This window comes from Bombus affinis, chromosome 5 (assembly GCF_024516045.1).
Source record: "Bombus affinis isolate iyBomAffi1 chromosome 5, iyBomAffi1.2, whole genome shotgun sequence".
NCBI classification, from domain to species: domain Eukaryota; kingdom Metazoa; phylum Arthropoda; class Insecta; order Hymenoptera; family Apidae; genus Bombus; species Bombus affinis.
In genome coordinates this window covers 15,133,671-15,160,603 of record NC_066348.1, presented here as the reverse complement: position 1 = coordinate 15,160,603, position 26,933 = coordinate 15,133,671, and the positions used below count along the sequence as shown (strand labels likewise).

General features: G+C 43.7%; 1 protein-coding gene across 1 annotated transcript in view; it reads right to left on the bottom strand.

Moving 5' to 3' along the window:
- Nucleotides 1-26,933, bottom strand: part of LOC126915983 (probable G-protein coupled receptor Mth-like 1) — a 152,472-nt gene that overhangs the window by 24,825 nt on the left and 100,714 nt on the right. Inside the window, exon 5 of the mRNA XM_050721297.1 lies at nucleotides 8,169-8,353. Within this exon, the coding sequence (XP_050577254.1) occupies nucleotides 8,169-8,353 (185 nt within the window). The remainder of the gene's footprint in view (nucleotides 1-8,168; nucleotides 8,354-26,933) is intronic.

Genomic DNA, 26,933 nt, shown 5'->3' with positions numbered 1-26,933 from the left:
TCCAATTTTACGCGAACGTTGTCTCACGGAACAGGAATTTCTTTGGTCTTCTGTCCGTGACTGCGTCGTTGGATTTCCTGTGCTCACGTTTTGTTATCGTTCAACAATTTCTTAAGCTTAAACCTCTGTTGTAAGGTTTGTGAAAAGATAAAACACGTCTGTAGTTATACACTATGAAAGACTAGAAGAAGAGTTATTTTAAGAGACAGATGACTCGATTTTGTTAGATCCTTGAGTTTATTTAAAATTCACAGGGGATACCATTTCATCCATGACGTTCTTCAAAGACTAAATTCGTTCTGTAAAAAGATGGTAATAACAAAAATCTGCATTCCAATTAATGAAATTGTACGACTAAACATGATCATAGATACTCAAAAAATTTGATGCCCCTCGATCTACGATTATCAAATACTATAAAGATTTCCTATAAATTACTATTCGTTACATATTTTTTGAGTTAATCGCGCGCTAAAATAGTATTAATAAAAGTGTAAAAAAATTATGTGATCGAACACGACCAATCAACAATTTTACAATTATCTAACAATATTTTATTCTACATACACGTCGTCCAAAAATGACTCTTCCAAATGGAAATACCCTTAATTAAACTCTGATCCAAGCAATGCCACTTCTACAGGCAAATCCCATGGTAAGTCTCTTCAGTCGAGAGTATCTTTCAATAAGAGTTTGCGGCTTTAACAAAGCGATAATAAATATCGTCGGGACAGTGCACGTTAGTGTTCTCTCACGCGATAGTCGCATACGCGTAAGGGCGAGTGTATTAGTGGGTCCAGAGATAGGGGTGGCGTTTCGCTGGTTTCGCACGGTCGAGTTGGACAGGTTATCTCTCTAATCCTATCGTTTTGGTGTACGCTATTCCAGCCTGTGCCGAACTTCCAGGGGCATGAGATTGCATAGATACGGAGGATAGCCCAGAGATTTACCATTCTAATGTATGCGAACGTTAGTTGAATATTCCGCCGAGCCGCTGCCACCGAAACGTGTCTCGAGCTCTCCTTGCCCGCACTTCCACTCTATTTTTTTACTATTTTTCAGGGTTATTCGCTTTGGAGAACTGAGAACGTGCTAAGTTCTCCTTAAAAAGGACTCGCCTAATTTTCGGCTCAAAACTCCGGATAAACGTTATTTTTTACTTATTCCAGAAGGTCTGAGGATTTTTCCCTTCATAATTACCCCTAAGCTCGCTATTTAGTTTCCTACATTATTATTCTACGTATACGAAGAATTATTCCATTGCTACGTCGTACTAAATTTAACATTCTATTCTACTCGATTCCTTTTACGCATGAATCATGGTCTTGTGTGTCATAAATGAATCTTAGTAGATATATATCAAGGTAGATACGTTACTGGTTCTAAAAATATACAAATTCGTCTGTATTACGAATATATTTTTAAAAATTAATTTACTGAATACAAGCCAATTTAGATAAAATATCAAATACTACAAAGCCTGGCAGGGGTTAAGCAAAACCGTTGATTTCCCATAACTAACAAACATCACTTTTCAGCCTTTTCAACCCCACACACGGTCCCTACTTTCCCCATAATCGTTTTCTGTCAATAGCTACCACAGTTACCCCTATTTTCCATTGAGAGCTTCCACCATACGATGCAATTCTCTACTCTGCTTACGAGTATATGCAGAAATTGAGATTTCAAAGCAGCTAATAGAACAGCAACGATATAACGCAACACTGAAGTAGAACATTTTTTGTTCCCCGATAAAAGAAGCTAAGAGGCGAACAGGGGAGGAATCAACAGTATGCAGGTGCAGTAATAATGCGTATCAACGCGAAGGAGGGGCTCGCTTCGAAGCTACTTAAATACTTGGTCGTGTGCGTTTAGGCGTGCAGTTTAGTGGGCCGCGGACGGTAGTTAGTATAGGCTTAGATAGAGGGGAAACAGAGAGTTCTGCTGGTTTCGCACGCTGGGGTTGGGACTGGCTGGCACCAGATTTATCTCTCTACCCCATCGTTTCGGCCTACGTTGTTATGGGGCGCGCCAGAACACCGGAACGCCAGAATGCCAGTGCACCAGGCCTTGTGAAGGGGAGGCTCGAATACCAGTCTGGCTTTTGAACCACCTCTGTTCGATGTGCTGGTAAATGAGTTTTCTTACGTTCCCGTTTATTCAGCCTCTTTGCACGACCGTCTCTTCTCATGGGAAGCCTTTTCTCTCCATCCCTTAGGGATACTTCCACCATTCATCGGTTTCTTGCTTGTTTCACGTGTTGGATTATGGTTACAATGGACGCGTATTCGGATGAACTGGAGTTCCGACGAATACGTCAAACGTTCGACACATTTTATGATGTGACTTTTATGAAAGTGTATATTTTTATAAATACAGAATTATCTACGGAAAATATAACGAGTACTCTACTTCGCGTATTTTATATTTTTGCACATTGTAAAATTCTACGAATTCTTGTGTCTTTAAATTTCCCGTTAATTCGTAAAAATCCGTAGTTACGAGACTCGACTATCGCGATTATCGGTAAAGTTGGAAACAAATCTTACCATAAATCGTCAAAGTTGCCATCAAATCATAAAGTTTAGGAAAATCGCGTGAGCGCTGATCGTAAATATGTTCTCCGATCAGTACGCGTCTCTACAGCTTTACATTCTCTCTTTTGTCTAGAAAGTTAGAAAGCAAGGACGGATGACGTAAAGTGCTGCTCGATCTCTCGATTAATTAGGAATTTAAGTCGCGGCTGATAGGGACACGCATCCTTCCTCTGGAGGAAGTTAGTTTGTTTATGCGCACGACGTAGGAACAAACGCGTATAATCGATCATTCACTGACGTTCACCGGTATAACCTGTCGTTGATCTACGCGCCTGGGGTACACAGGAAGGGGGTTGAAAAGGGGTCGTAGAAGTTCCAACAGTTCCGCGCGTTCGAAGGGGTTGGACTGGCTGGCGCCAGGTTTATCTCTCGTCCCCATCGTCTCGGCCCACGTTGTTATGGGCTGTGCCCAAGTGACACACAGGGTGGGGGATGAAGTACGAGGGCACCGAGGAAATAGAGTAAATGGAGGGAGACATGAAACAGAAAGTGTGTAGGAGAAAGCTGAGACGCGAAGGGTGCAAAATGAGAGCGGAAAGAATGCGAGGGTAGAAGGTGAGAGGAAGAAGCGCCGGGCGATCAAATGGGAAGGAGCATTCGGGAAAGTGAAAGGGGTCTATTAGAATATCTCTGGTGAGTAAGCTGCTATTTATTTTTGAAATATTGCAGTCGTTCTTGTAGTTCGGAATACGATATGGAGAAGCTGTAAAATCAATCATGGGTGAAATCATCACTTTTTGGACGTTTGATAGGAATATAAGAAGGCGAGAGTCGGAAACCTTAACGAGAACTGTACGAAGAAATTTCTAATAGACAATCTTGCAATGTTTTTTTTCTTTTTGTAGAATATTATAGGATGTGTAGAATATAGAATATTGACACAATTAGTCGCGAGTTGTATTTTGTTATTGCACAGGGTCGTGCGATATAAAGCACCGAAGCCCAAGATATTATTCGATATCGTTTCACTGTCGTTTAATTTACAACCTTGCTATATATCAGGAGAGATATAATATATATTAAATCCAAGCTATTTACAAATACAAAAAGAATGCTCGAGCGTAGCCACTGTTACCGCAAATGTAACCATTCTGTATTAACCATAAACCACGAACGACGCGGCAAAGATTTAGATACCGATCGATCGATCGCGTAAAAACATTGAATTCGATTCCATGGGTAGACCGCAAGAAGCCGCAGAAAAAGCGAAACGAGAGAAACAAAGGTCTACGAGGAGGACCGCAAAGTGGATGGATACAACAGCCACTGGGTCGAGAGAGATAGAGGGAAGGGTTGAAACACGATGGAACGCAGGGTAACGTCCGTTGCAGAACAACCTCTGCTTGTCCCTCTGAACCCCTCATCTAGTCCCACCAGTGCAAAAGCATTGTGTCAGAACGTAACAACTCGCGATAGTACGATGCAGCTTCCCATGGGGCACCATTATCCTGATTTAGCAGCGCGCGGCTACGACTCTATTTCCTACGCGCTTCCAGGCTATACGCCCTCCTTTGTCCAGTTTAGCTTTATTTGCGCGAAAAAGAGAGGAAACGCTGCCTGGCCAGTGAATTGACACGTTTGAGAAGCGCCGTCTTTTTACTCTTTCACTCCCCTTCCCTGATGTTCGTCCCAATGCGATTACGTGACACGAAGACGCGCCATTGTACTTTCTGTGCGATGTGAGAGAGCAAACATCTCGACGAGAACCTGCTTTCGATCGTTTTTCTTATGGTTCGATACAGACGAACGAATCTTTCCTCCGTGTTACATAGTGCGCACGTAGAATAATGTTTGTTCATCGGAAAATATATCCACTGTAACCATTAATCATAGACTTAGCGAAATAGACTCGTTGTTTCGAGAAGTCGAAGTTTCGAGAATTTGAACATTAATCATGTACTTGGACAGTAAAATCGAGAAACTTGGGAAAAGTGGAGTTGATCAATTTGACTTTCGACGAGAGGTTCGTACGTATATATGTAATAGAACTTGCTCATCTTCCATCTACCTAACAAGCACTCTCGATACTTGGATTTGGATTTTGCGCGGATATTTCAGGTGGTACTCCATGGCTGATGGAGAAGGCAGCAGAGTTATTGCGGTAGAGACACGTAAACGGGAGGCATCTTCCGCTCGCGATGCAATTAATGTTGCGGGAGATTGTTCGAGAAGAGACTCACTCGCGACGATGTTTAACTCTAGAGTGGCTCAACAAGCTCCGTATATTTACAAATAGCATCAAGCGTTCCGACCTGAGGGCGTCTTGAATGGGCGTTGCTTGATGACTGATTGTGTTTCTCAATGGCTCTGTGGTTCCCGCAGCGTTACACAATGTCGAAGTCCTGAATATTGGTGCTCCAATGAGCTCCTGACGGTAAATCTAATATCATCTTGCTGGTACTTGAACGCCAGGAGAACGTGTTTTGTACTTATTCGAAAAAACGTTCACTATCATCTTTGATACTTGGTTTCGCGAGTTTCAATTTCTTCCACTGAAGATCGACCAAGTTTAGTTCCGAGACTGACCAAAAAGAAAATAAATAGACAAGATAGAGATCATCGAGTCCGGACAAATACGACTATTTTATGGAAAATAGCAATGGACTGATGAACACCATGGTCCTTCGTATTATAGCGTGGTGGTCCCAAGAATCTCATCTCACGATGCACTTTGTCGAAAGGAATCAAGCTTCGGTCTAATTAAAATTCCTTTCTCTTCGTTCCAAGTTCAAAAGTTATATGGCTACCAAGCGATGAAATCGTTTGCGGACGATCGATAGAAATGTAAAGTAAGCTAGTCGAAAACGAGAGAACGGGAAGGGAAGCACAGGGTGAAAACCAGTCGCGCGATCCACCCGGAAACCGAAACGAAAATACACAACCGGTCTGCGTATAGCGACGTTTATATTTGTCAAAGGATATAAAAGCTAAATATTAATCACCGGGGGTGTTCTCCTCCGGTCGGCGTCGATAAATATCGCGGCCGCGGGAAATTAATACGCAACGTAGTTGCACTGTTTGAAACGAGTGTTTACGCGGCCAGAGAGTTTCCAGCGGCTTGTACGAGGAGGGGTACATACATACAGAGATATATACAGAGAGAGCGAGAGAGAGAAAGAGAGAGAGAAACATTAGGTTGATGCATACGAAATGTTTCTTCGAATAAATCTTTTAATCAGATATAAGTTAAGACGTCATTGCCAACGTTTATGTCATCTCCTTGCGACGAATGAATTTATTTTTAGTGCCGTTTATTATTTTGAAAATCTATTATTAATTTATATAATGTATTATAGAGATATTATATAGATATTTACGTAATGAAATTGACAAATTTAGGGAAAGTGGAGTCGGTCAGTTTGCAGATAGGACGAAACTTAATGAGTGGTATTATCTAAAATCCAAATACATTGAAACTTTAGAGAAACGATATTTTATATGTACCACCCTAAGGGACGTAGAAAGATACAGTATGCTCTTTGGATTATCGGTTGCGGTAAATGTGGATTACAGGGGATGCTCGTTAAATAACGTGCAATGGTGGTAAATCCGTGCTATGAATAAAGACATGACACATCGTCGCGTGGTTCACCTCCTTATAATCTCTATTCCGCGGGTACATGCGTACCTAGGAATCAGCTGGTGGTTCAGTTGCCACGCCGTGCCGCGCCGCAGGGGTCGCACCGGGGTTATTATTAGGGATTCGAGGTATTAAACGTACTTTGGGGTATCGATCTTCTTATTCAGCTACCCTACGTCATACTTAAATACAATCTTTCGGGAGCTATGTAATCCTCTTAGCGAAGTATTCCTGTGCCTGCCACGCAAGGAATCCTGATAGCGCGCGTGCCATTGTTTCTTATCTCAACTGATTACGATGCTTGTGCATACGTAAGAGGAATCGTTGGGGCGAGAGAAATGGAAAATCGTGGGTACACGACCTAACGAGATATTCTGCTAATCCACTTAGCGGGATACTCACCTATTAACCACCGTGTGTTTCCTTCGACTTTTCCTTCGCTCGTGAGACCAGCGATCTATTGTCCGCAAATCTTTCGATCGCGGTGGATTTAACGAAGGTTCGGAAGCAGGAAAGTACATAAATATAATTTAGTCCCGAGTTAGTCGGTTAACCGCCGTATTATAAAAAAATAGCTAAATTATACTTATAATATATTATTTATATTTTATATATTTTAAATCGTGTTTAACGAAAGCCTACGTTTAACATTACCAAGTGTCCCTGTAATTCATGAACGGGAGTGTATAATTAAAATTCATTAAATTCGCTAAATTTTCATCTATCGATTAATTCGAAATTCCATCGACGACAGATTCCGGGATGAATCGACTTTTTCACGAGCAGCGACCGAAGGAACGCCGCAAACGGTGCTTGATTAGCAATTAATACGCGGCCGGCCGATCGATCCATCGATTAACGAAACCGATTTAATCAGCGCCCCAGAACACGACTGACCAGTCCTATTAATTAGCGGAATAATCGGATCACAGGGAATTACGTGTTAACCGTCCTCCTCCCAGCCTGTATTACTTTCGATAATAGGCTCCATTACCGTCTGTGCTACTGATCCGTTACTAATGTCAGCAAGTCCGGCACCGACTGTCGTTCGAGAACAACAGAACACGAGAGAGACAGAGGAATCATCCAACGAGGGCCACGCTCGCGGCATCGACGGAAATTAATTCACTGATAAGTCGTGTGTGACGCGATCGAATTAATTTGCGGCGTTCGTACAGCACCGGATTAATTATCATCGCGAGGAAACCTCGTCTCATTGGCTCCACAGAAATGTTATTCGACGTGATCTCGTTTCCTCACGAAATTCCTTCGACCACACGATGTTCCGAGTTATTACGTCGTTAATTATAACGTCGATCGCGAGTCCGTATCGTTCGGTAAGCAATATTATTACATTATTATACCACACGTTACTAAGTTCCTTAGAGCGATTAAAATAAGATGTACTTCATCGATTAAAAAATTTACAACGACTTAGGCGAAAGATAGAATGTAATATTTTGGAAAAATTAAATATTGTGATATAGTATATTTCGATATACTCGGAGCACACGTTGAATTGCTATTTTGACTTTTCGAATAATACGAAGCAGACTGCATTGTCCCGTCAACGCTTTCTGTTTTCTGCCAGTTAATCTTTTCTTAGATTCTTCGGTTTATAAAAGATTGCATCCTGTTTATTTTCGATTCTTCAGGCAGACGTTTCTTTAAAATATCGCTACTTTGATCTCGCGTATAAGAAAGCAAAGATTCATAAATTATACGAATAACGATACGAATAACATTCGCAAATACTTTTTGTTTATTACCCGCATGTCCAACATTAACTTCCACACTTTTAGATCATTCTGTTCATCCGGTTGTGTCCTCTTTGAACAGTTAGAAAGGGCGAAATCCTACCAGAGCTTTCATTAAAGTCAAAGTTTCAACCACTGCTTTGACGAGGACAAACTTTCTCTAACTGAGAGATATTTCAAGGATCTCTCGAGGAGTTCCTTTTTTCATAGCAATGAAAGCGAATGGGAACTTACCGTAGAACCAGCACTGTTTGTCGCCGAAACGGGGCCTGAGGAACGTGTATTGAGGTTGAGACGGAAGATGATCGAGAAGGGCGGCCAAACCGGCGACTAGAAGGGGGCCACCCCAAGCGTAGCAGGCGTATACGCGTAGTCGGAGGGTCTCTTGGCCTTTCTCCAAGCTCGCTGGTCTCAGGTCTCTGCAAGAAGAAGAAAAAAGAATGGTCAGTGGGGGCGAGCACAAGCCACGAAACACGAGATCGTCCTGTGCACTTAAACGGAACGCGAACAATAAAACACTCCGGCAATCCCGCGCTAGAGTTTCGCGTGGAAGGAGAAAAGAAGAGAGGAGTTCCATTAGAATCGGCGGAAGTTAAAGTTTCACGGAACGCTATTTCGGGAGACGGATGGTCTCGCGTTTTGCGTAATCAGTAGTGAAAAATGGGCGCGGACACGACGATCGCTTCTTTGTTTTAAATCTTTGTCTGCTCGTTTGGCACGGAAGATGAACTTATGGAAAAAGCATAGCGAGATTATAAAAATTAGTCAGGAATTAATATCCATATAGTCATTCATGAAAATCTTCGTACATTCTATAGAAAGGTAATTTTTATTAAAATATGATGCTACGAAAGTCCGCTGCGAAGTTATTGCATTTCGTTTCACGATGTTTAACCGTAAAAAGTACTTTGTTACATACTATAATTGTTATATACTATATGATGCTTTATTTAAATGGAAATAACTTTTACAGCGCGTTCTAAAAGCTTCTATATTCCTAAAACAATGGTTATCGGGACATAGCACTTTAATTTACAACCTTGCTATAGTACTTCCATGACTAGAACTACAGGTCGCAGATATCTTCGATCTCCGACACATGAAAAAAAAAAAGACAATTGCAGTTCGAATGCAATTTCGTAACACCGATAGAACGAAATACACGTTCAGATCTCGAAGTGTATTGCACTCTATCCTTCAGCAGAAAAACTGTCATCGAAATAGATTTATCGTCGGAACGGGCACTCGTTCGACAAAGGGCCTCGAGAAAGGTAATCTACATACGTTTCAACGAGCACAAACAAGCCTCTAGAGAGGTAAACGGAGCAATCGACGGAGCAGAAGGGCGAAAAACTACCGACCCACTCGTCGCTGGGGTGATGGCCGAAACAATTACCTTAGATGCAATTAATGCATAGTCCGCATTCCTGGCTATCGAATGCAGGCACCGAGACTTTTTTTCGAAAGGGCTTGCAGAGCAAATCGCGCTAGTTTCGCGCTAGTTTCGTCCCGAGTTTCCTAGCAAAGTTTCCCGACCATTAGCATCTCCGAGCGGCGATTGTGTGTGTACGTTCCTGAATGTTATTATGCAATCTACACAGGCCTCTCTGTGTTTCTCTAGTATATTCAACTTCGATAGATCGCCGTTACGCTGTTTCGTTCGTTAAACTGCCTCCTAAGCAGTTAACAATTACAAGCTGCACTTTTATACGCGATATAGAAGCGATATAGCGATGTAAAACCGGTCAGTAGTTAGAGCTTACAGGTTTTAGGGATCGAAATAAATAATTTGAGCATTGCGTCATATACGCAACACTACATCACTGCAATTACTAAATCAGTCGAAATGATTCAGATATTCTGTTTTCTCAATTACCGAAGCCAAATATTTTTGATAATATTGATATCTGCTTGTGTTGAGACAGAAACATGATTACGTACACATACCGAGTTATTTTCGACATATCATTAGATTCTAATTAATTATGTATAACATATTTAGCTACATATTAAGGGTATCATAGGTTTAGCGATGTACATACTGTTGGTTATAAGTATTAGGTTGTCCGAAAAGTTTCTTTCGTTTTATAAGGAAGTAATAGACGCACAATGTTTTTGGTTTTATATCATTTTGTCGAATTACGTACGGTCCATTTTGTTCTGTTGAGATGAACACCGCGACATTTCACAGACTTGGGTTCACGTTTGTACGAAGGTGTACTGTTGTAAAAAGCACGTTTGCGAAAGAAAGACACATTTCGGACAACCTAATATCATGACTGGATCAACGATGACAGAAATTCGTGTCAAAAAATTAATGCAAATGCCTATGGGATAGCTGCAACTAGATCAATTGCTGCCCCTACTCAACGTTTTACTTTGCCACTTCGCTATATCTCTTCCACCTATAATACCAACCGATGTTGGGTCAAGAGTTTGCACAGGCTAGAAATTTTGCAGCCACCGCGGAGCCAGTCGAAAAGTCTACGAAATGAAATGCAATAAGGAGCAGAGAGCACGGCTGGCAAAATTCCAGGGAAAAATGAAAGTCGACAGAATGATGAGACGCGCAATAAAAAGGACGTCGGCTGGTAGCGTCGGACGTCGTGGTCCGAGAATGACTATCGTTTGCACGTCTGGCTGTATCTTCCGTTCTTCACGTCCGGATATAGTCAACGAATCCATCGCGAGAACGACGATATAATTAACTGTGACGAACGACGACACGCGACTCGTAGAAAAGAGAAGGACTCGATCGTGAAACGATTAACTGGTCCATTAAGGTTTTCAATCTCTAACGCTCGCTTGTTCAATGACCTGCCTTCTCCTATTAGGCGTCGGTTAATCTTTTCCCACGGAAATAACGAACGGTAAACGTGTTTCTGCTTTGGCTTTTTGTGGATTCGAGCGAAGAGTCGATCTTCGTGTCCCGAAGAGTTATGAAACATAACGGAAATCACGTCGAGTCTAATGAAAAACCTGAAACAGGACGGAAGTGCTAAATTTTATATAAATAAGATATACGAGCAGTAAATGAGCCTCTCGGAAGTTAAACCGATCTCCCTATTTTTCATTAAAGCAAAGATGCGATCTAATTAAAACGATCTAATTTCTTAATTTCACTACATAAGAATGTACTTTCAATTCCCAAGGAACAAATGATCTAACACGTAGTAAGATCATTCACGTCGGAAGCTGATATAAATGATGGTAAACTCCATGGTAAATTTAAAAACAGGAGACGTATTTTTGTTAAATCCACTACGTCAAAAATAACACAGAAAATACGTGTTTGTGCTTGCGTCAAACCTAGAAACGGGAACACAGTTACAGCGAAGGGAAGCCCAATTATTAGCGGAACCACGGAATAACAGGGTCACTCGCAAATTTATCGGCGCGAGGGCTTATTAACGAGACTTGAAAATAATTAAATTCGGACGCGCGACCCCGATATCACGAGCAATGACTATGGGAACGACGAGACTCCGTCATTGTCTGGCTAGTTTAACGTCGCTATAACAACAAACCCCCTGTACAGTGGATTGGAAGGGGTTGGCCCAACACGGCGCTTTAGCACCAGGGGTTGTTACTCGTAAATCGCACCCTATCTGAACCGACGTTACTGCGGATATGGCAAATGTCGGGCGTAACGACGTGGCTCTATTGTCAAAAAGTGAAAATTCAAATAAAACGAGCTGGGACAAGCGAGACGCACCGGTGGTGCCAGTCGGACTGCGCTGCTTGAAACGCGTCCATTCGATTATGCGTTATTTTACCTCTCGATTCTCGATTGGCTTTCTCCACCGGATATACGGAGCCGACTTAATTGCACGAGCTCGTTAATGTAACGTAGTATAGACTACCAGTCGATTGTCGTAAGTTTTGCTCGCGGTCGTGTACACCGTGCAGCGAGATGCAATCGTATTATTTTGCTAATTACTTTTACGATTATTTCCTTAATCGTCGACTCGATTATAGTATAGTAAAACGGGCGTCGTGTTGCACCTTGTGAAATAGGAGTAGGAAGAGTGGCGCCACGCGATTCGATGTCTCTTCGCGAAAGGACGACGAAGAGGTGAGAGAAAACTGGAGATATTAATTCCTGGTGGCACGGCTCATTTCCGAGAACGCTAATTAGCCGTCACCGCGGTCGTTGCGCGCGATTAGTTGCCTCTCGTCCGGTCGGAAGAGAAAGTTTCCCGCATAGGAAGAAGAGGGTGGGTTTTCGCGTCTCGCTTCGATGTCTGTGCGGCGCCACGATAATTTTCCACCCCTGGCCGGCGGTCGTGCCCGCTGAAAATGGAACGAAATGGAGCGAACTGCTGCCAGGGACGCCGAGGGAAAACGCATTAAATATTGCTGTCGAGAAAATTAGGGAGCTGTTATCCTGCTCGTAGGGATACACATATATAGCATCGTTTCTTTTTCCCTCTTTCCTTCAATCGTACCCCTAAAACGCGCATGATAAATATTTTTACGGTTGTCGCTGTGTTTCCGGATATGGATGGGGTTGAAAAGTATAGGTTACACATCGGTGTCTTCATGCACGATGCAGGCAATTTGCGAACGACGACATCTTCTGTGACAAAGAGGATTATTGCGCGGCTCTTCTTCGTGCTCTCGAAAGTATAACCCATTGTCGGAGCACGGAAGAGATAAAGGTTATTTTTGTAATAATAGATTCGCCGGAGAAGGGTTCCCATTCGAACCGGACGAACGGCTTCTCTCTTCCTTTTCTCTCCCTGCGTTGCTCTCGATGAAATATACGTATTCTATTATCGCAGCGCGAGCACACGAGACACGGAGAAGGAGAATGGTGGAGCGAATCGGCTTAATCCTGACAAAGGACTCGTCGGAATAGCTTCTTTTAATTGTATCCTGTCACTGTGACTATTTATCGTTCGGTATTTGCGAACGGAAAAAAAGGGGAAGGCCAGTCGTAAAGGGCCGCGGAGCCATTAAGCCTTTGTACACGAATCGCCTTGCCTTGTGGCTGTAGTTAAACCGTCGACGGCTTGAAGTTATTAAAAGTATCCGAGAGAGAGAGAGAGATCATCAGACGACGAACGCGTACAGCGAATACAAATACGGTAGAAAGTCCAATATTCGCCCGAATAGGGAGACAAAAATGTTTTCTGTATTCGAAGCGGCAGTCGTCACGCCACTTTGCGCCATTCAAATCTCTCGTTGAAACCCACTTGCTTGTCCATTCACCAGCGAACGACAGCTTTATCTCCGGGGAATAAAAGTCACGAAATAAAAGAATTTCGTAGAATTACAAACCAACGTCTCGGTTTCTTGCTGTTTTTGTCTACCGGTTGTCGCGAGTTCTTGTGTATCTGCGAAGCGCACGCCGTCGGCTTTATACGCGGCCGACCTAAACGTCGCCGACTGTCTCCGAGGCCACGAACGTGCTAGCCCTATATTTATCTGTCCGATATGGTAATTATACGGACGGCAATTAGCGGCGGTGGCAGTTAGAGGTAAAGGCCCGCTTGGCAGACGGTATCACGCCATGGTTCGCGGAGAATACGGAACGGGAAGAAGCGAGGTCGTTACGCGGAGTCACGATGTACGAGCAAGATATTATTTATCTTGCCCGCGGTACGCGTAAACGCGGGAAAAAGTCACAGTTTCTGTAGAAAAAGTTAGACGACTACTTTACGTCATACCGCGCTGCTTCTTATGGTTAAGGGAGAGATATCTTGGCAATTTTTGTGCACCTTGTACGCTCGAAAAAATTTATTATACTGTTTTTCTTCAAACGGACGTGATATCACATTTGTATGTTCCCTGGATCGATATCAAACGATCTCGGATGAGCTTTTAATTACATACGAGTGATCTTTATAATCAACGAAACAGCCAGAAGTATCGACAAGTCGTTTATTCCTCAATTTCAAATCATGATTTTTTAGCAACAGAATTATTATCGTCGCGGTACGATGATAATTGCTTCGCTTCAAATCGGATAAACAGGGATAAAATTGGTTTGTCCACGGAACTGCATCCCTGGTGAATAAACCAATTTTATTCCCGGATGATTTTCAACGAAACCGCACGCGGAACAGCCAGAAGGGGAAAGTTCTCGGAAAGAAGATCAAGAATGATAATCCGCGACATTCGGGGGGGTGTCACGCGGAGAATCCGGCAAATGTTGCGTAGGAACGATAGTGCCCCAAAAGTTCGTCCCCCGGCGGAACGTATGGAAAGCCGAGACCCGCTTTATTGAAAAGTTTCGGGAGACGCGGTTAAGTGCGAGAGAAGTTGGTGTCATCGACCCGCGAGAATTTCTCACTTCCGAACTGCGCCAGTTCCCGCTGCTACCCTGTCAATTTATCTATCCGAGACGGTTGTATTTGCCCGTTTATCCCAGGACGATCGATCCTCCAACATCGACCAGACCTGTCGATCCCTATAACCATGGCTATTTGCTCGTGTCCCTTGATTTATCGTCGTCACCGATTTCATGCTGAAGCAACGATTAATTATCACGAATATATGTTCTTATTGTCGCTAATTAGCCTGTAACGCGATTGCACGCGTGTTAGTAATGAATTATAGCATATGATGTTAGGACGAACAAGTTCCATCGATAAAATCGGGTGTAACGATCGCGATATATATGCGTTAGATCGATTGTAAATTTTATTCAGACTAGAAATACCGTACAAAGAAAATTTTCGCGATTGAGCTTCTTGTGTCTTGATAAGTTGGTCTAAAGATCAACTAGACATGATCTACGATCCATAATTTGGAATGTAGACAAAAATGCTCGATCTTCGAAAATTCAAAAGCTACGAAAAATTTTAATTATTAGCGAAGACAACTTTATAGACATCAGTTAACTAATAATTTTGAATTAACTGGTCTTTTTTTTAAGATATTAGACTTTGTTCGTGGTTTAATATATACAATGCGTAAAAATAAAAAAAAAAAAGATGACGGTAATATCTTAATTAAATAACGGTAACTTTGCTTGACGAGATCCTGGAACCAATTAAAATCGTTGCAGCAAAGCCCAATATATTATATCTCGGTTGATTAGATGCGCATTCGAAGATCGGTTTCACGAGAATCGGCAGTTCGAGATTCATCGATCATCCAATTAACCGCCCATGATTCCGATAGTGATATTATCGATGGCAAAGGATAAATCATTTTCTTAAATCGCTTTCGACTATCGCTAACATTTATACATTTCAGAAGTTGCATTGCCTGGATCTGTCGGTTGGTTATCATCGTGTTTTTAACCTCTCAACGACAGAGGCCACGCTTGAAAAACAAGTAGACCGGCAGAAGGACGACGTTAAAGCGGCGCAAAGAGAGGCGAAGAGCGGCTCGAGAAAAGAGCAGCTAACGAACGAACGGACGTTAATTAGACGCAATAACCGACGATCGCGACAATTACAGAGTGACCTGGCTCTCTCGTTGTCGAGGTAACGTCGATGAGAATATAAATTCCGATACAAAGTCCAAAGGCTGCGCAACTACATCGGCATTTGCTCTGACGTTTGCTCGGTTTCCGCATAATCAATATCGTACTTTCGGAATTAGACATCGATTACGAGCGAGCAAGATAACGACCTGGGGTTCGCCACTTTCACCCCCTGTAACACGGTTCTAACTGTCCTTCTCGACCCCTGTTCAACTCCGTTTTCACCCCTTTCCGCGATGGCTTAACGCAATTCCGTGGAGTAATTCAAGACGAACAGATAGGAACATAGAAAACCGAGAGGGTAATGACGTCTGGCTCGCGCAGAATTTTCAATATACCGCCGTTACGTCGCCGAAGCGATTACGGCAATTAGAGAGCGAAAGGGTTGTTCGCTGTAGACGATGGAAAAGCCTAGGGAAATAATTCATGCGGCACACGTGGCCCTCTCACACGGAATTCTTCTGAAGTTTCCCGATGGAATCGGCCTACACCATGGGAAACACTGTAGCGGGCAAGTTTTTTTCCTTGGTATCTTCAACTACTTTACTGTAGGTCGTATTCAACCTCATACGGAATTTATCGTGTTTCGAGGAAATAATAAAAAGTACCTTCACGGTATCCTTTGGTGAGCTATGTACGTGAGTTACTTGTTTGGGGTAAGTTAACAGGTTGTTATGGAAACTAAATCGTAGGTAAGTTGTTTTTATACTTATACAGTTTTCACCTCGTGCATTTTTATTCCAGCCATTTGTGTTTATTCTGTATTTTATAATAGAAAATCGAAGGATACAGGTCGAGTTTCTTTCCGAGAAATTAATATATCAAAGATTCTAAGACTTGGCAAATCATCATAAGCCAGATATTACAAGGTTTCCTCGCGCGTCTAGAACTAGGATATAGTCGCACGATTTTGTACGTTTACATCCCACGTTTGTTTGTTTATGTTCTATCTTGGTTTATTTAAGCAAAATTTTCGATGTTTTTAAAACAATCAAATTACCATTCAAAACATCGTCTCCCATATCCTTGATGAATCCCATTCGTTCGTAGAATTTAGTTATTTTCATTAAAAGCATCGATATGAGAAAGAAGAGCAGCGATTTATAACACGTTCTAAAGCAAACGTTACGCTAGGTCGAGGTTAGATCTAGGTTAGTCACTCTGCGTGGTAGACACGCTGGAAATTGAAAGTGTCAGAATCTTTTCATTGCCTCGATAAAGTCGAGTTCTGGCCACGGTGCGCGGCCACCGTACGTGTTATCGGTCTATCAGGGTCGAAACAGCTATGGCTGAGAGTTCACGTGTCGTTATCGAGTCTCGCGTGCCACACGAACAGTCTTGCAGCTCCTTTTCCCGTGGTAACTTTGCCTTCGTCCTTTGCAGCTGTTGCAAAGAAAAGGTAGGAGGCGTGCCGGAACTCGACCATCGCGAGAACTTTCATTAGCCGTGAACGAGAGGAACGTTCGATGACTACGAAATTTCTTGGGGAAACTTCTCCTTTGGTATATCCTTTGCTCCAACATACTCAAGTGCGTACTCTCTTCTTAATTTCATTCTTCAAAGTGATTCTTGAACGCGTCTAAAACTCACTTGCCAATTAAAATCGCCACGATCCTCTTAATCGTAGCGCCGTTCGACTATAAAAATAAGCATGATCGATTGGTCAGATCGTATCGTGTCCCGAGAAGCAACCGAAGCGTGCACCCGAGAGGAATGCGCGTCCTTGACGTAACTGGTTCGAGGAATGCCGTTGCATAATCGACGGGAAACCACCGGAGGTGGAAAGATTGACGTAGGTACGGAGCAGTTCTCGAGGAACAACTGCCGGCCTTGAGGCTTGATAGACGTTCGACCGCCTTAAAAACACGGGAACGGATAGAGAAGTGAATTAGTTTACACGGTACGTTGGTCTCTGGTTGAACACGAAAGGAAGAAAAATCGAGAAAAAATGCGCTGAGATGGGGCGGATGGTGATAACGCGGTGTGGTCGTTGCACAGAGGGTTTGCAAGAAGTGTCACGAAGACGAGGGCGAGCAAGGACGCGAGTCATTTCGTTGAGATAGTAGTGAGAAGTTGTCAGGTGTTTGTTGACGCGGATAACCGAACGACAACAGAGCAGACGGGAAAGACGTGGCAAAGGGGAGAGGACGCGGGTCGCACGTACGTAGACGAGAGGGTGGTGAAGTCGCTAATGGAGGAAAAACAGAAGGGACCAGAAGGAAAACAAACAGGAGGGTTACGAGGAGGACAAGCTATCGAGGCATGCCGCTCTTCGAGATGTAGCCCCGTCGAGGGGTAACGAAGAGTGACTTGTTCTTGCGACACACTCCATCCAGGATGACGAAACGTCACCTCGCCTAAAACTGGCCGGAGGGTTGGATATTCAAAACACCCGCCGCCCGACAATATTGATCCACTTAGCGGTTTAGAAAAAAGACTCGCAGACAAGTTCTCTTCGGTAGGGTGCGCTATATTGGGGAAAAATCAGCCACGATGATTACTCGGTATTGGATGTCGTTTGACTAAAGGGACGAGAAACCGAAATGTCATTCCCTGTAACTACGACGAGGGTGAGAATCGATTCGGTGTCATTTTCTCGTGGAAAGATTCGAGAGGAATCGATCACAGTGCGACGATTTTTGCTGGTTCGGATACGAAGGGGAAAAAACATCCGCGTTTACGACGTTCCAACGAAATGGACCACCCTCTCTTTTTTGGTCCTCTTTTTCACAGTTCCGGCTAATACGGTGTATTTTTTGCCATATAATGGAAATCGAACGGGTATCCGATAATTGTCGGATTATCTCGGTTCACGGGCAGATATTTCAATTAATTCATTAACAGTTCTCGCGGCGCATATAAACAACCCGCGGATTTAATTAATCCCCACAATACCGTCGACGATATTTATTGTGTCGCGCGCGTCCCCGCCGCAGTTTTCAATAAAGCGGCGTCATTATAAATCAAATTTCCTCGGACGGTAACGTGCACGTGGACTCACAATGCGTGCACACCGCCGGCAAACAAGGAAAACAATAATGTCCGCGCATGGAGAAACTTAATATTTTGAAATGCACCGTTCGTAATACGGCGAACAACCAGCCAAACCTGAGCAACAAACTCGTAAACGGAAACCGTGTTCGTGCCGATAATCCACACGCTCTCTCGTCGTTAATTAATTTCCGTTTCTCCTTTCTTTTTCTCCTCGTTCATTCATGACTGAGAGTCAAAGACTCGGATCAAGGGGAGAGAGAAAAAGGAAGCGGAAATCAGCTTTCATTCGCGAGCGCAAAAGGACAACGTTCGTCGTCGGTGGGAGTCTGTCGCGTCACCCCTCACGCGCCTCGATATAATTCCAGAAGAAGAGGGCGAGACTCGCGCTTTCGACCCCAGACACCCTTTTTCTTTTTTCAAAGCTTCTCTCGAGACGGTTCGGCTCGTCTCGCTGTTCTCCTTGCCTCTCTTTCTCTCTTGCTGTTCTCCTGTCTTTCGCTTTCTACCGTCGTGAATCCTTTCCAGGTGTTAGCTGTTTAAACGTTGTCACGCGTAAAAGGAGCTGGCTGAAGGGTAACCAAGCAGACAGGAAGAAAGGAAGGAAGAAAATGAATAGTAGAACGCACTCGAGGGGGTGCTCTCGATTGTTTGGTGGTTCCACGAGTGGTTATCTGCAAATGAAGGGCAAAACGCGGAACTGTAGGGAAGTCTACGAGAGTGGTCGCCAGGAGAAATTGCAGGGACATTAAAGTTTATGCCGGAAGGAAACAGGCAAACAGAAAGTTGAAACGGGTCACATGGTGGTTGTGGTGGTAGTTTTCCAGATTCTCAGATTTCTTGCTGTAAAAATTGATAGAATTCTAGAATAGATAGCTTCTTTTACAATAAGCGTATCTTACACTCGACTGACAGCTGTAAATTTAATCACGTCGTTTATAAATTCGATCGTAATGTAGGACGAATTAAAATATCGTAGGCAAAAGAAATTCGAAAGAAGATCGAAGATAAAATCGAGAATCAACTGGAACAAAGAAAATTCGATGTTTAAGAGGGACTTGTTCGATTTCCGGGCAAACGTTTGCATCGGATGGAAACAAATTTCCGAGTTGACAGAGTGGTAGCAGACGGGAGATTTTTCTCGGAGATTGAACGACACGGAAGAATCGTTATACTGGGAAACTTCGAATCCCCTAGATATCTAGATGACGGTCCTGCCAGATAAATATCCACGAAGCTGTGGAAATTTTTTACGATCATTTATCCCGAGTATCGCGCATTCGTTTCGCATGCTACATTTCTCACGGCGTCTCGGCAAAGAACGGTCCCCCTTCGTCCCCTGTCGCTGCGCGATTTTCGTACCGAAAGCTGAGCGTCGTCGCGCAAAGTCCGTACGTCATATCTGCCAGCCCATGATCCGAATCCTCTCCATCTTCCAAATCCTCAGGACGAATCGTTCACTTTAATAACGCCGCGAATTTATCAGGATAATCCTCGCTTCGATGTGCATCTTCCGAAATAATGTCTTTTTTATTGGATGCACGTGTTCTGAGTGATACGTCCAATTATTTCGCATTGTTCACGATCGTTTATTAATTCTACTTGAAACAACAGAATTGATATACGAACAAGCGTTTTAGAAATTGTTTCACCATTATTTTCCAAATCATTCGTTAATAAATTCATGTTTTCTTATAGAACGATTAAAATGAAGATAAAATTTTCGTTACTGGTAAGAAGAGTCATATGTCTACAAATTGAATCATGGCGTTGCACAATGAGGAAAGCGAACAGGAAATACGATGATCGAGTAATGGAGATCTGAGCTTTCAATTCACGTATCGACTCTGGCCTTCATGATTATCATAATCTTTTAACGATATTGGAATTTATAGAGGTGCTTTGCGAATATATTAATTCGTTTAATTTAATATACTATTAGGACCTACGCGTGAAATGAATAACAATTAATAAAAGCGCATCACGTCTGGACAGGCCATTAACCGCATCACGCGTTGTATGGAAATCACGTGATTCAAAATCCATCGCACCTAGTCTCTATATTTACATTAACCACGTAATCTATTTAACATTGAACAGCTACATATCGTATGATAAGCGTATAAATATCAGGCTTAACATTTCTAACTGTCAATTTACAATAAACGACAGAAAGCAAAGCCGAAACCAAAATCCTGATTTTCTTCGAAACCGAATAGTCCACCGACGAATTCTCGTTTAAACCGAAACTATGCAATCGGATCGATACTCGGAAAACTGTCAATCGAATTCTGGCCAAGCGACGATGGGCCGAAACCGCAAATCCGCAAGACTGACGTAGTCCGAATCGGACGACGTCGAAGGAAGCTCTTTGACGTCGGACTGTGTACGGAAGCGGCATTCAGCCCTTCGACACCATTTACCGAGGCGATAGCGTCGATAAATGGCCATTAGTCCGCCATGTTCACCCACAAAACCGAAATGCACGCGTGCCATTGATAGACCGGAAGCCGATTTTCACCGGCAGTTAAGCTCGAACACCAAGTTTTCGGCACGGAAAATCGTCGACGGTCGATCAACGTTTAGTTCGACCTGGAATGGCTCAATCGAGGGTGTAATTGCTCTCTTCTGTCTGGCATGTACCCCTTAGATGTTGCGTTTTATTCGATATATAATCTAGCATTTGCGAAAAGATATTATTCCTCGAAAGAAAGAAACAGAATTGCATGATTTTGTCTTTGAAGAGAATGTCCTATAGAATCTGCTGTTTCAATGAAAAAGTTTTACGGTGTCTACATGTGAAACACGTCGATCCATAACCTATTTTCGAAGGAGATTATTCTTTGAAGAGGAAAGAAAAGTTGTAAAATTTTCTTTTTTCGAATGAAATCTTATCCACGATCTGTTGCCCCAACAAAATATGTGCAGGAGGCAAAAGTGAAACACACGAAGCACGTGCCAGAATCAATCGCACAACGTCGCGTCGCTTATGAAAGTGGCGAAAAAAAATGGACCATGTTTAAGACGACGAGTTTCAAAAGAGCCAGCTTCAGTCTTTAAGATCCTTGTCTAATTAATGCACGCCGCTCGTTGATACACATTTGACTCACGCGAGACATGTTTTTGCTGGTGGCGTCGCTGCCACTCGAATCGGCGGAAATAAGAGTTTCGGGTTGCAGGCAAAGGGTTTCTTTCAACGATTCGCTTTTACGACCGCTACTTGCGAAGAACTTCCGCGCGACCCAGAAATGACTCTGAAACAGCTTTTTCATTTCAAATCTTTCATTCAACGAGTCTCCTAAATAATTACAGCCAATTATGCGCCATAAAATTTGATAGCTGGTGAGAATAAAAAAATACAATTTGCTCTTAAGAGTATTCGTCCCTCGTAAGTTTTACATCCAACACCTTGTACGTTTAACAGCCGCTATCTACAAACAATCTTCTCCGTATACCGTTTACTGCGTTGTGTTTACTGCCTTTATCTCTTTTATTGCACGCTTCCGCACACGTTCGCATCAAAAACAAGCTGCAGCTTCTCCTGTTGCCTCGTTCTACAAACTCACAACTTTCCACAGTTCTTTCTATACTCGTGGCAAGATCTAACTTGAGAGGACCAGATGCGTTAACGTTCCTCTCGAGTTAGCAAGGTTCACGAAGAAACGTCGAGAAAGGACCGGCGCTCGCGAGGAGTCGCGGCAGCGGACGTGCATCCAAGTAGGAGAGTTTATAGAAGCTGGCACGACCGCGAGAATTCTAGCTTTACGAGCGATAAAAGCGACACCGGGAGTTCGAGGCTCGTGCACCGTACACTTCGCGGCTTTCCAAGCCTTTTTGCGGCTCTCATTGCTGGCGCCTTCGACTGGAGCACCGGATTGTCTCGTCCGCCGGAGCCACCCGTCGGCAAACGACGATGGAATCATAAAGTGGCGAGAGATGTACGCGATTCTTCGGCTTCGTAACCTCGTTCGAAAAATGTTGACGCTTCGTGACGATCCGTTCGGAAATCTAAGATCTTCCAATGGGTGTTTGCCACAAGTATATCCATTTAAGTTTTATCTCTTTAGCTGTGCTCGTGAAAATGTAAATAATACTAATATATATTTCAGTAACATAGATACATTCGCGACGTCAGGTTGCCACGTTATTTAAAGGAGAAATTATTCATTATTATTATGGCAACATTTACGTATCGTTAATATTAAAGTAAATTTGCCACATAAATGCAACAAACATTCTACAGTCTGGTCGTAAGAATGAAAATTACAGGGTATTCACGTTGATATCGTAGATTTATCTGGTCTGGCAACTTGAAAGGAAATATGTACATCGAACAGTTGGCCGATAATAAGAAAGAACGTCGAGCCGCAAAGAACGAAACGCACGCGCGAAAAACCTGCAGATTAATTCATCGCGAGGCAGACGCACGGCGAGCACAGCGCGAGCCATTGAACCGATTACAAACAACCTTCTGATCGACTGGCAAAGTATGTAGCAGACGCTCGTTGCACAAAGGGTGCGATGTATTCGGTGCGTTCGCAGAGACATCGCGAGATCTCGTTCGCAAGAAACGCATTAACCGCGCGATAAATGAAATCGAACGATAACAACACGCTGTCCATGCACAGTTCGTTGTGTCTCGTTGCGTTTCCACCCGTTTTACCTTGTATTGTAGCGCGTGACACGCACAAGGGTGCCGTTTGCGCGCTGACAAATGTGCCATAATGGATCTACCGATAAAAAACTCGCGTGCAAATCACTCTTCCTGCCCGTTTCTTGCGATCTATCGCTACAAACGCGTTTCTATCTGCTCGAGCATCGTTCATGATGGACATTGACATTTTTTGACTCGTGGACGTAATAGGATATACACAGAAGATCTGCGCGTCGTGTAATCAACGTTGTTCTTATTCGCATTCGGAAAGATGAGGATTACAAGATAAAAACACGATAAGTAGATTTTTGTTGATTTTCTGATTCTATTTCCACTTGTCGATCGAATAGGAGAATTTTAATATAACATAATTGAAAACGAAAATAATGGAAATGTAAATCTTTTAAATGATAAATTAGCCAAGCTGCATGGAAGACAAAGGTGTACATAATTGTTAAGACATTTTAACATCTATGTTACCATAATATTTTGTCAGCCGATACTTTGAAAATTTTTGAGAAGATCAACCAACGATTAGCTCTAATATCGGATATACATAGACGCGAATGAATCTTAAAAGGTTGCTTTCCTATAAAAAATGGAAGATGTGTACCACGTTCTTCTCGTGTCTCCAATTACTTTTTACATCTTCGTTTTATGCAGAATCGTTTCCAATTTCAAACGTTACCAAACGAGAATTACAATCAATACGAAAATATCTTTTCTTTCCGACCAACAGATTTCAATCGTCCCGTTGAACAGGTTAAGAACTAAGAATGCAAATCCACGAGGGTACGCTTAAGCCTCGTTTTACGATAGGATTTTAGCGACGGGCGATGGTATCGCGGGATGCGATGATGAGATTCCATGCGGAATTCGAGCACGGTGGTCTCACGGTAAAAAAGGGGGGTGGTGGGTTGGGGAGAGACGACCCCGTTTGGTCTAATCGGTCGCCGAGAAAGGAAGAGATCCCCGGCACACCGGGAAACGAGATTAACGTCCAGCTGCGTTTCGCAGATGCAAGACTCGCGGCGTAGTTCGGCTGCCATTAGCGAAACGTCTGATATGGATGAAAGCTTGGTGCTGGTCGCGCTCGTTCGACGGTGATATAACTGCCGCTCGGCCCATTAGGCCTGAATCCGGCTTAAGCGACGACTTCTCCCAAAGGCCAAGTTCTTTTTCTCGTTTCGTCTCTTCTCGTCGCTTCGTCTCATCGACGTAGCATACTGGCCACGGTTGGAAAAGACGCCTCGAAGAGAACCGACGGCGTTGAGAGAATTATTTATCGGTGGGAATTATTCCGTGCGAAATCGAACCCGGCTCGCGAACCGCCTCGTTACGCATTCATGCGGCCCCCTATTATGATACGGCGCGTTGCGCGCCCCACTGAAAGACCCTCTCGAAGGGAGAAGAAGGGAAGTCTCTTCTTCTCCCGGTGACGGAAGTTCGGTCACCCACGACTGTCAACAAAGAAACCATTCTTGCCAACGGTCCGCGCCCTTTTCCGTTCGCTCGTGCGATCGTCCATTTTTTCGCCGCCTCTTCGTATTCATGGAAACTCGCGACTCGTTACGTGTCGTCTGCGAAATAATGAAAACCGAGACAGCTTTGCTCTCAGCTCGAAGGAGGAACGCTTTATCTATAACGCGATTTTCCATGACTGGAAGACGCGACAGGAAGATGAAGGAAGAGCGGCCAATTAATTTGGAATAGTTTCCAATTGACAGATCCTAGAATGGTTGGGCAAATTCTCCATCTCCGAGAGCCGTCTTCCCTCAAGATCAGAGTCTGAATCGTATGCACGTTTTCTTTTTCAAATCCCACGGAATCTTCTCGCTGGGTGAGCAGAGGAACGCGGAATCCAGGGGAGAAGGCGAGCATCGAACGAGAGACCAAGATAGACGAAACAAGAGGAGAATGGAACTCGATGTCTGGCTTTGGCAGAAAAATCTTCTCTACGTGGCTGCACCCGGTAGCTTCCGAAACTCGATCGGCCGATTGGCTCGTCTGTATTCGGTTTTTCTTCGTTGGTTATTCTTAACCGAATGCCGACACGACGAAATGCCTCACCCTATTTCCGTTTCGCGCAGATAACACGGAATTCAGGGAAGCCGCGGCACTGGCATCGAGTTCGACGTTCCAGGAATCGGGAGAAGTCGTATTAAACCTTATGATTAATTGGTCTACGAGGGTTTACATGAAGGTAAATTCGATTGTGTACGAGATACGTACGACTGAAAGTTTAGACGACGACCTATTGAACAATCTCGCCGTACCGTGGTAACTGGGATCGAGTACACCTTCTTCAGGTTCAAAGTTGATAATCTCGAGATTATGCGTAAAAACGAGGCTCGCGCATTCCAAGGGATTAACCTTGGACCTCGCGAGGAACTTGCAGCCTGAGCGAACTTTAAATCCACTCTACAGTCCATTTGGTAGCGAGGTAGCTTTTCGAAGATCTAAATGGAGCCCTATATATAACACCTGCTGAACTCCGTCTGCTATACAACCTAGAACGACCTTCGGAGTTGCAGGCCGTTGAACTCGTTGGAAGGGCGTCCATTAAAAATCCGATCCACGCGATATCTTTGCTACTTTCTCTGCAAGCGCAATATCTCATCGTTGCTCTGCTTTCGTGAATGTAAACGATAATTTATCTGTCTGTGACGGATCTCGTTAATCGAACGAACGGAAGAAAATCAATCGTTTCGACACCTGCACGCTAGAAGCGGCGTAAGGAGAGAGAGAACGATCGATAAACGGAGCCGAGTACTAATTTACTTGCAAAGGGCAGTAAAACCGGTGCCTCGCGCAGATCGGATCGACCAAGGGGGAAAGTGCACGGTGGCTAGCCACCATCATTTATCAAGGATTCTTTTGGCGAGAGGAGAGACAAAGAGAAGGATAGAACGGGGGAGAAGCTGTTCGTTGGGCTGGATGAAAATCGCTGAAGAAGCGCGCGATCATTTATCGAAGAGGAACGAGGTCCCATCAGGCTGTTTTTGGTCGTGTTGGAAAGCTCGTCGCTCGAGCCCCCACGAGCTTCGTCTCTGCCGCAGAAGAAAGGAAACAGGAAGGAAGAAATAGGAGAATGAACATGTGGCCGACACGTGAGCTGAACGAATAACTAGGATGATGAATCTATCGCGTGGGCGGCCTCGATGCAACGCTCGCTCGCTGGGATTATTGTTTGCTTACAGCGTTCGCTTCCAAAATATTTTGGAAGTTTTGTGCTGCGAAAAGAACGAACCGATGCAACTTGCTGAGTAACCGAATTTCTCCTTGACGAGCAACGAGCAAACATCGATTCGGTGGTGCGTATGGTTCGATAGCTTTCGAGCGAAACTTGGCGCTGTAGCGAGATGCGTGAAACTTCGTCGTAATTAAAAATGGACAGTTTCGTTGAGCAAGAAGGAGCAAGTAAATTAGACGTTAGTTGTAGAAGGAGGTAGACACGGTAAGATGTTTCTTGGGAAAGTATGACGTACGCGAGAATTCACAGAAGAAGTCAATAACGGTCGGCAGACCGATGTCTTCGAATTTTTCAGCCCCGCCTCGGTCGTGCTCCGTGCGATTAACGACGGCCAATAAATTTCTCCATGATCGTTCTGCCTTTTCGTTCCGCGAATTCGCGGCCGATTAGTCCCTTCTTCCTCTCCGAGACTTGGTACCTGTTAGTCTCCCTTCTTCTCGTTCCCGACGTTTTCTCTTCCTTACCAGAGAACGAGCGGACTCGTTCGGCCGTAATTAAGTCCTCTATGAATATTCCGGCTGGCGAGAAGAAGCCGCCGGTTCAACCAGTCGTATAATTCTTTTCACCACGAACCGTAAACTACCGCAAGAGGAACGCGCTTGGAGAGACACTCCGCAGGGGCTGCATAGTTTCTGGCTTTATCGAACGTTGATTGATTCTTCG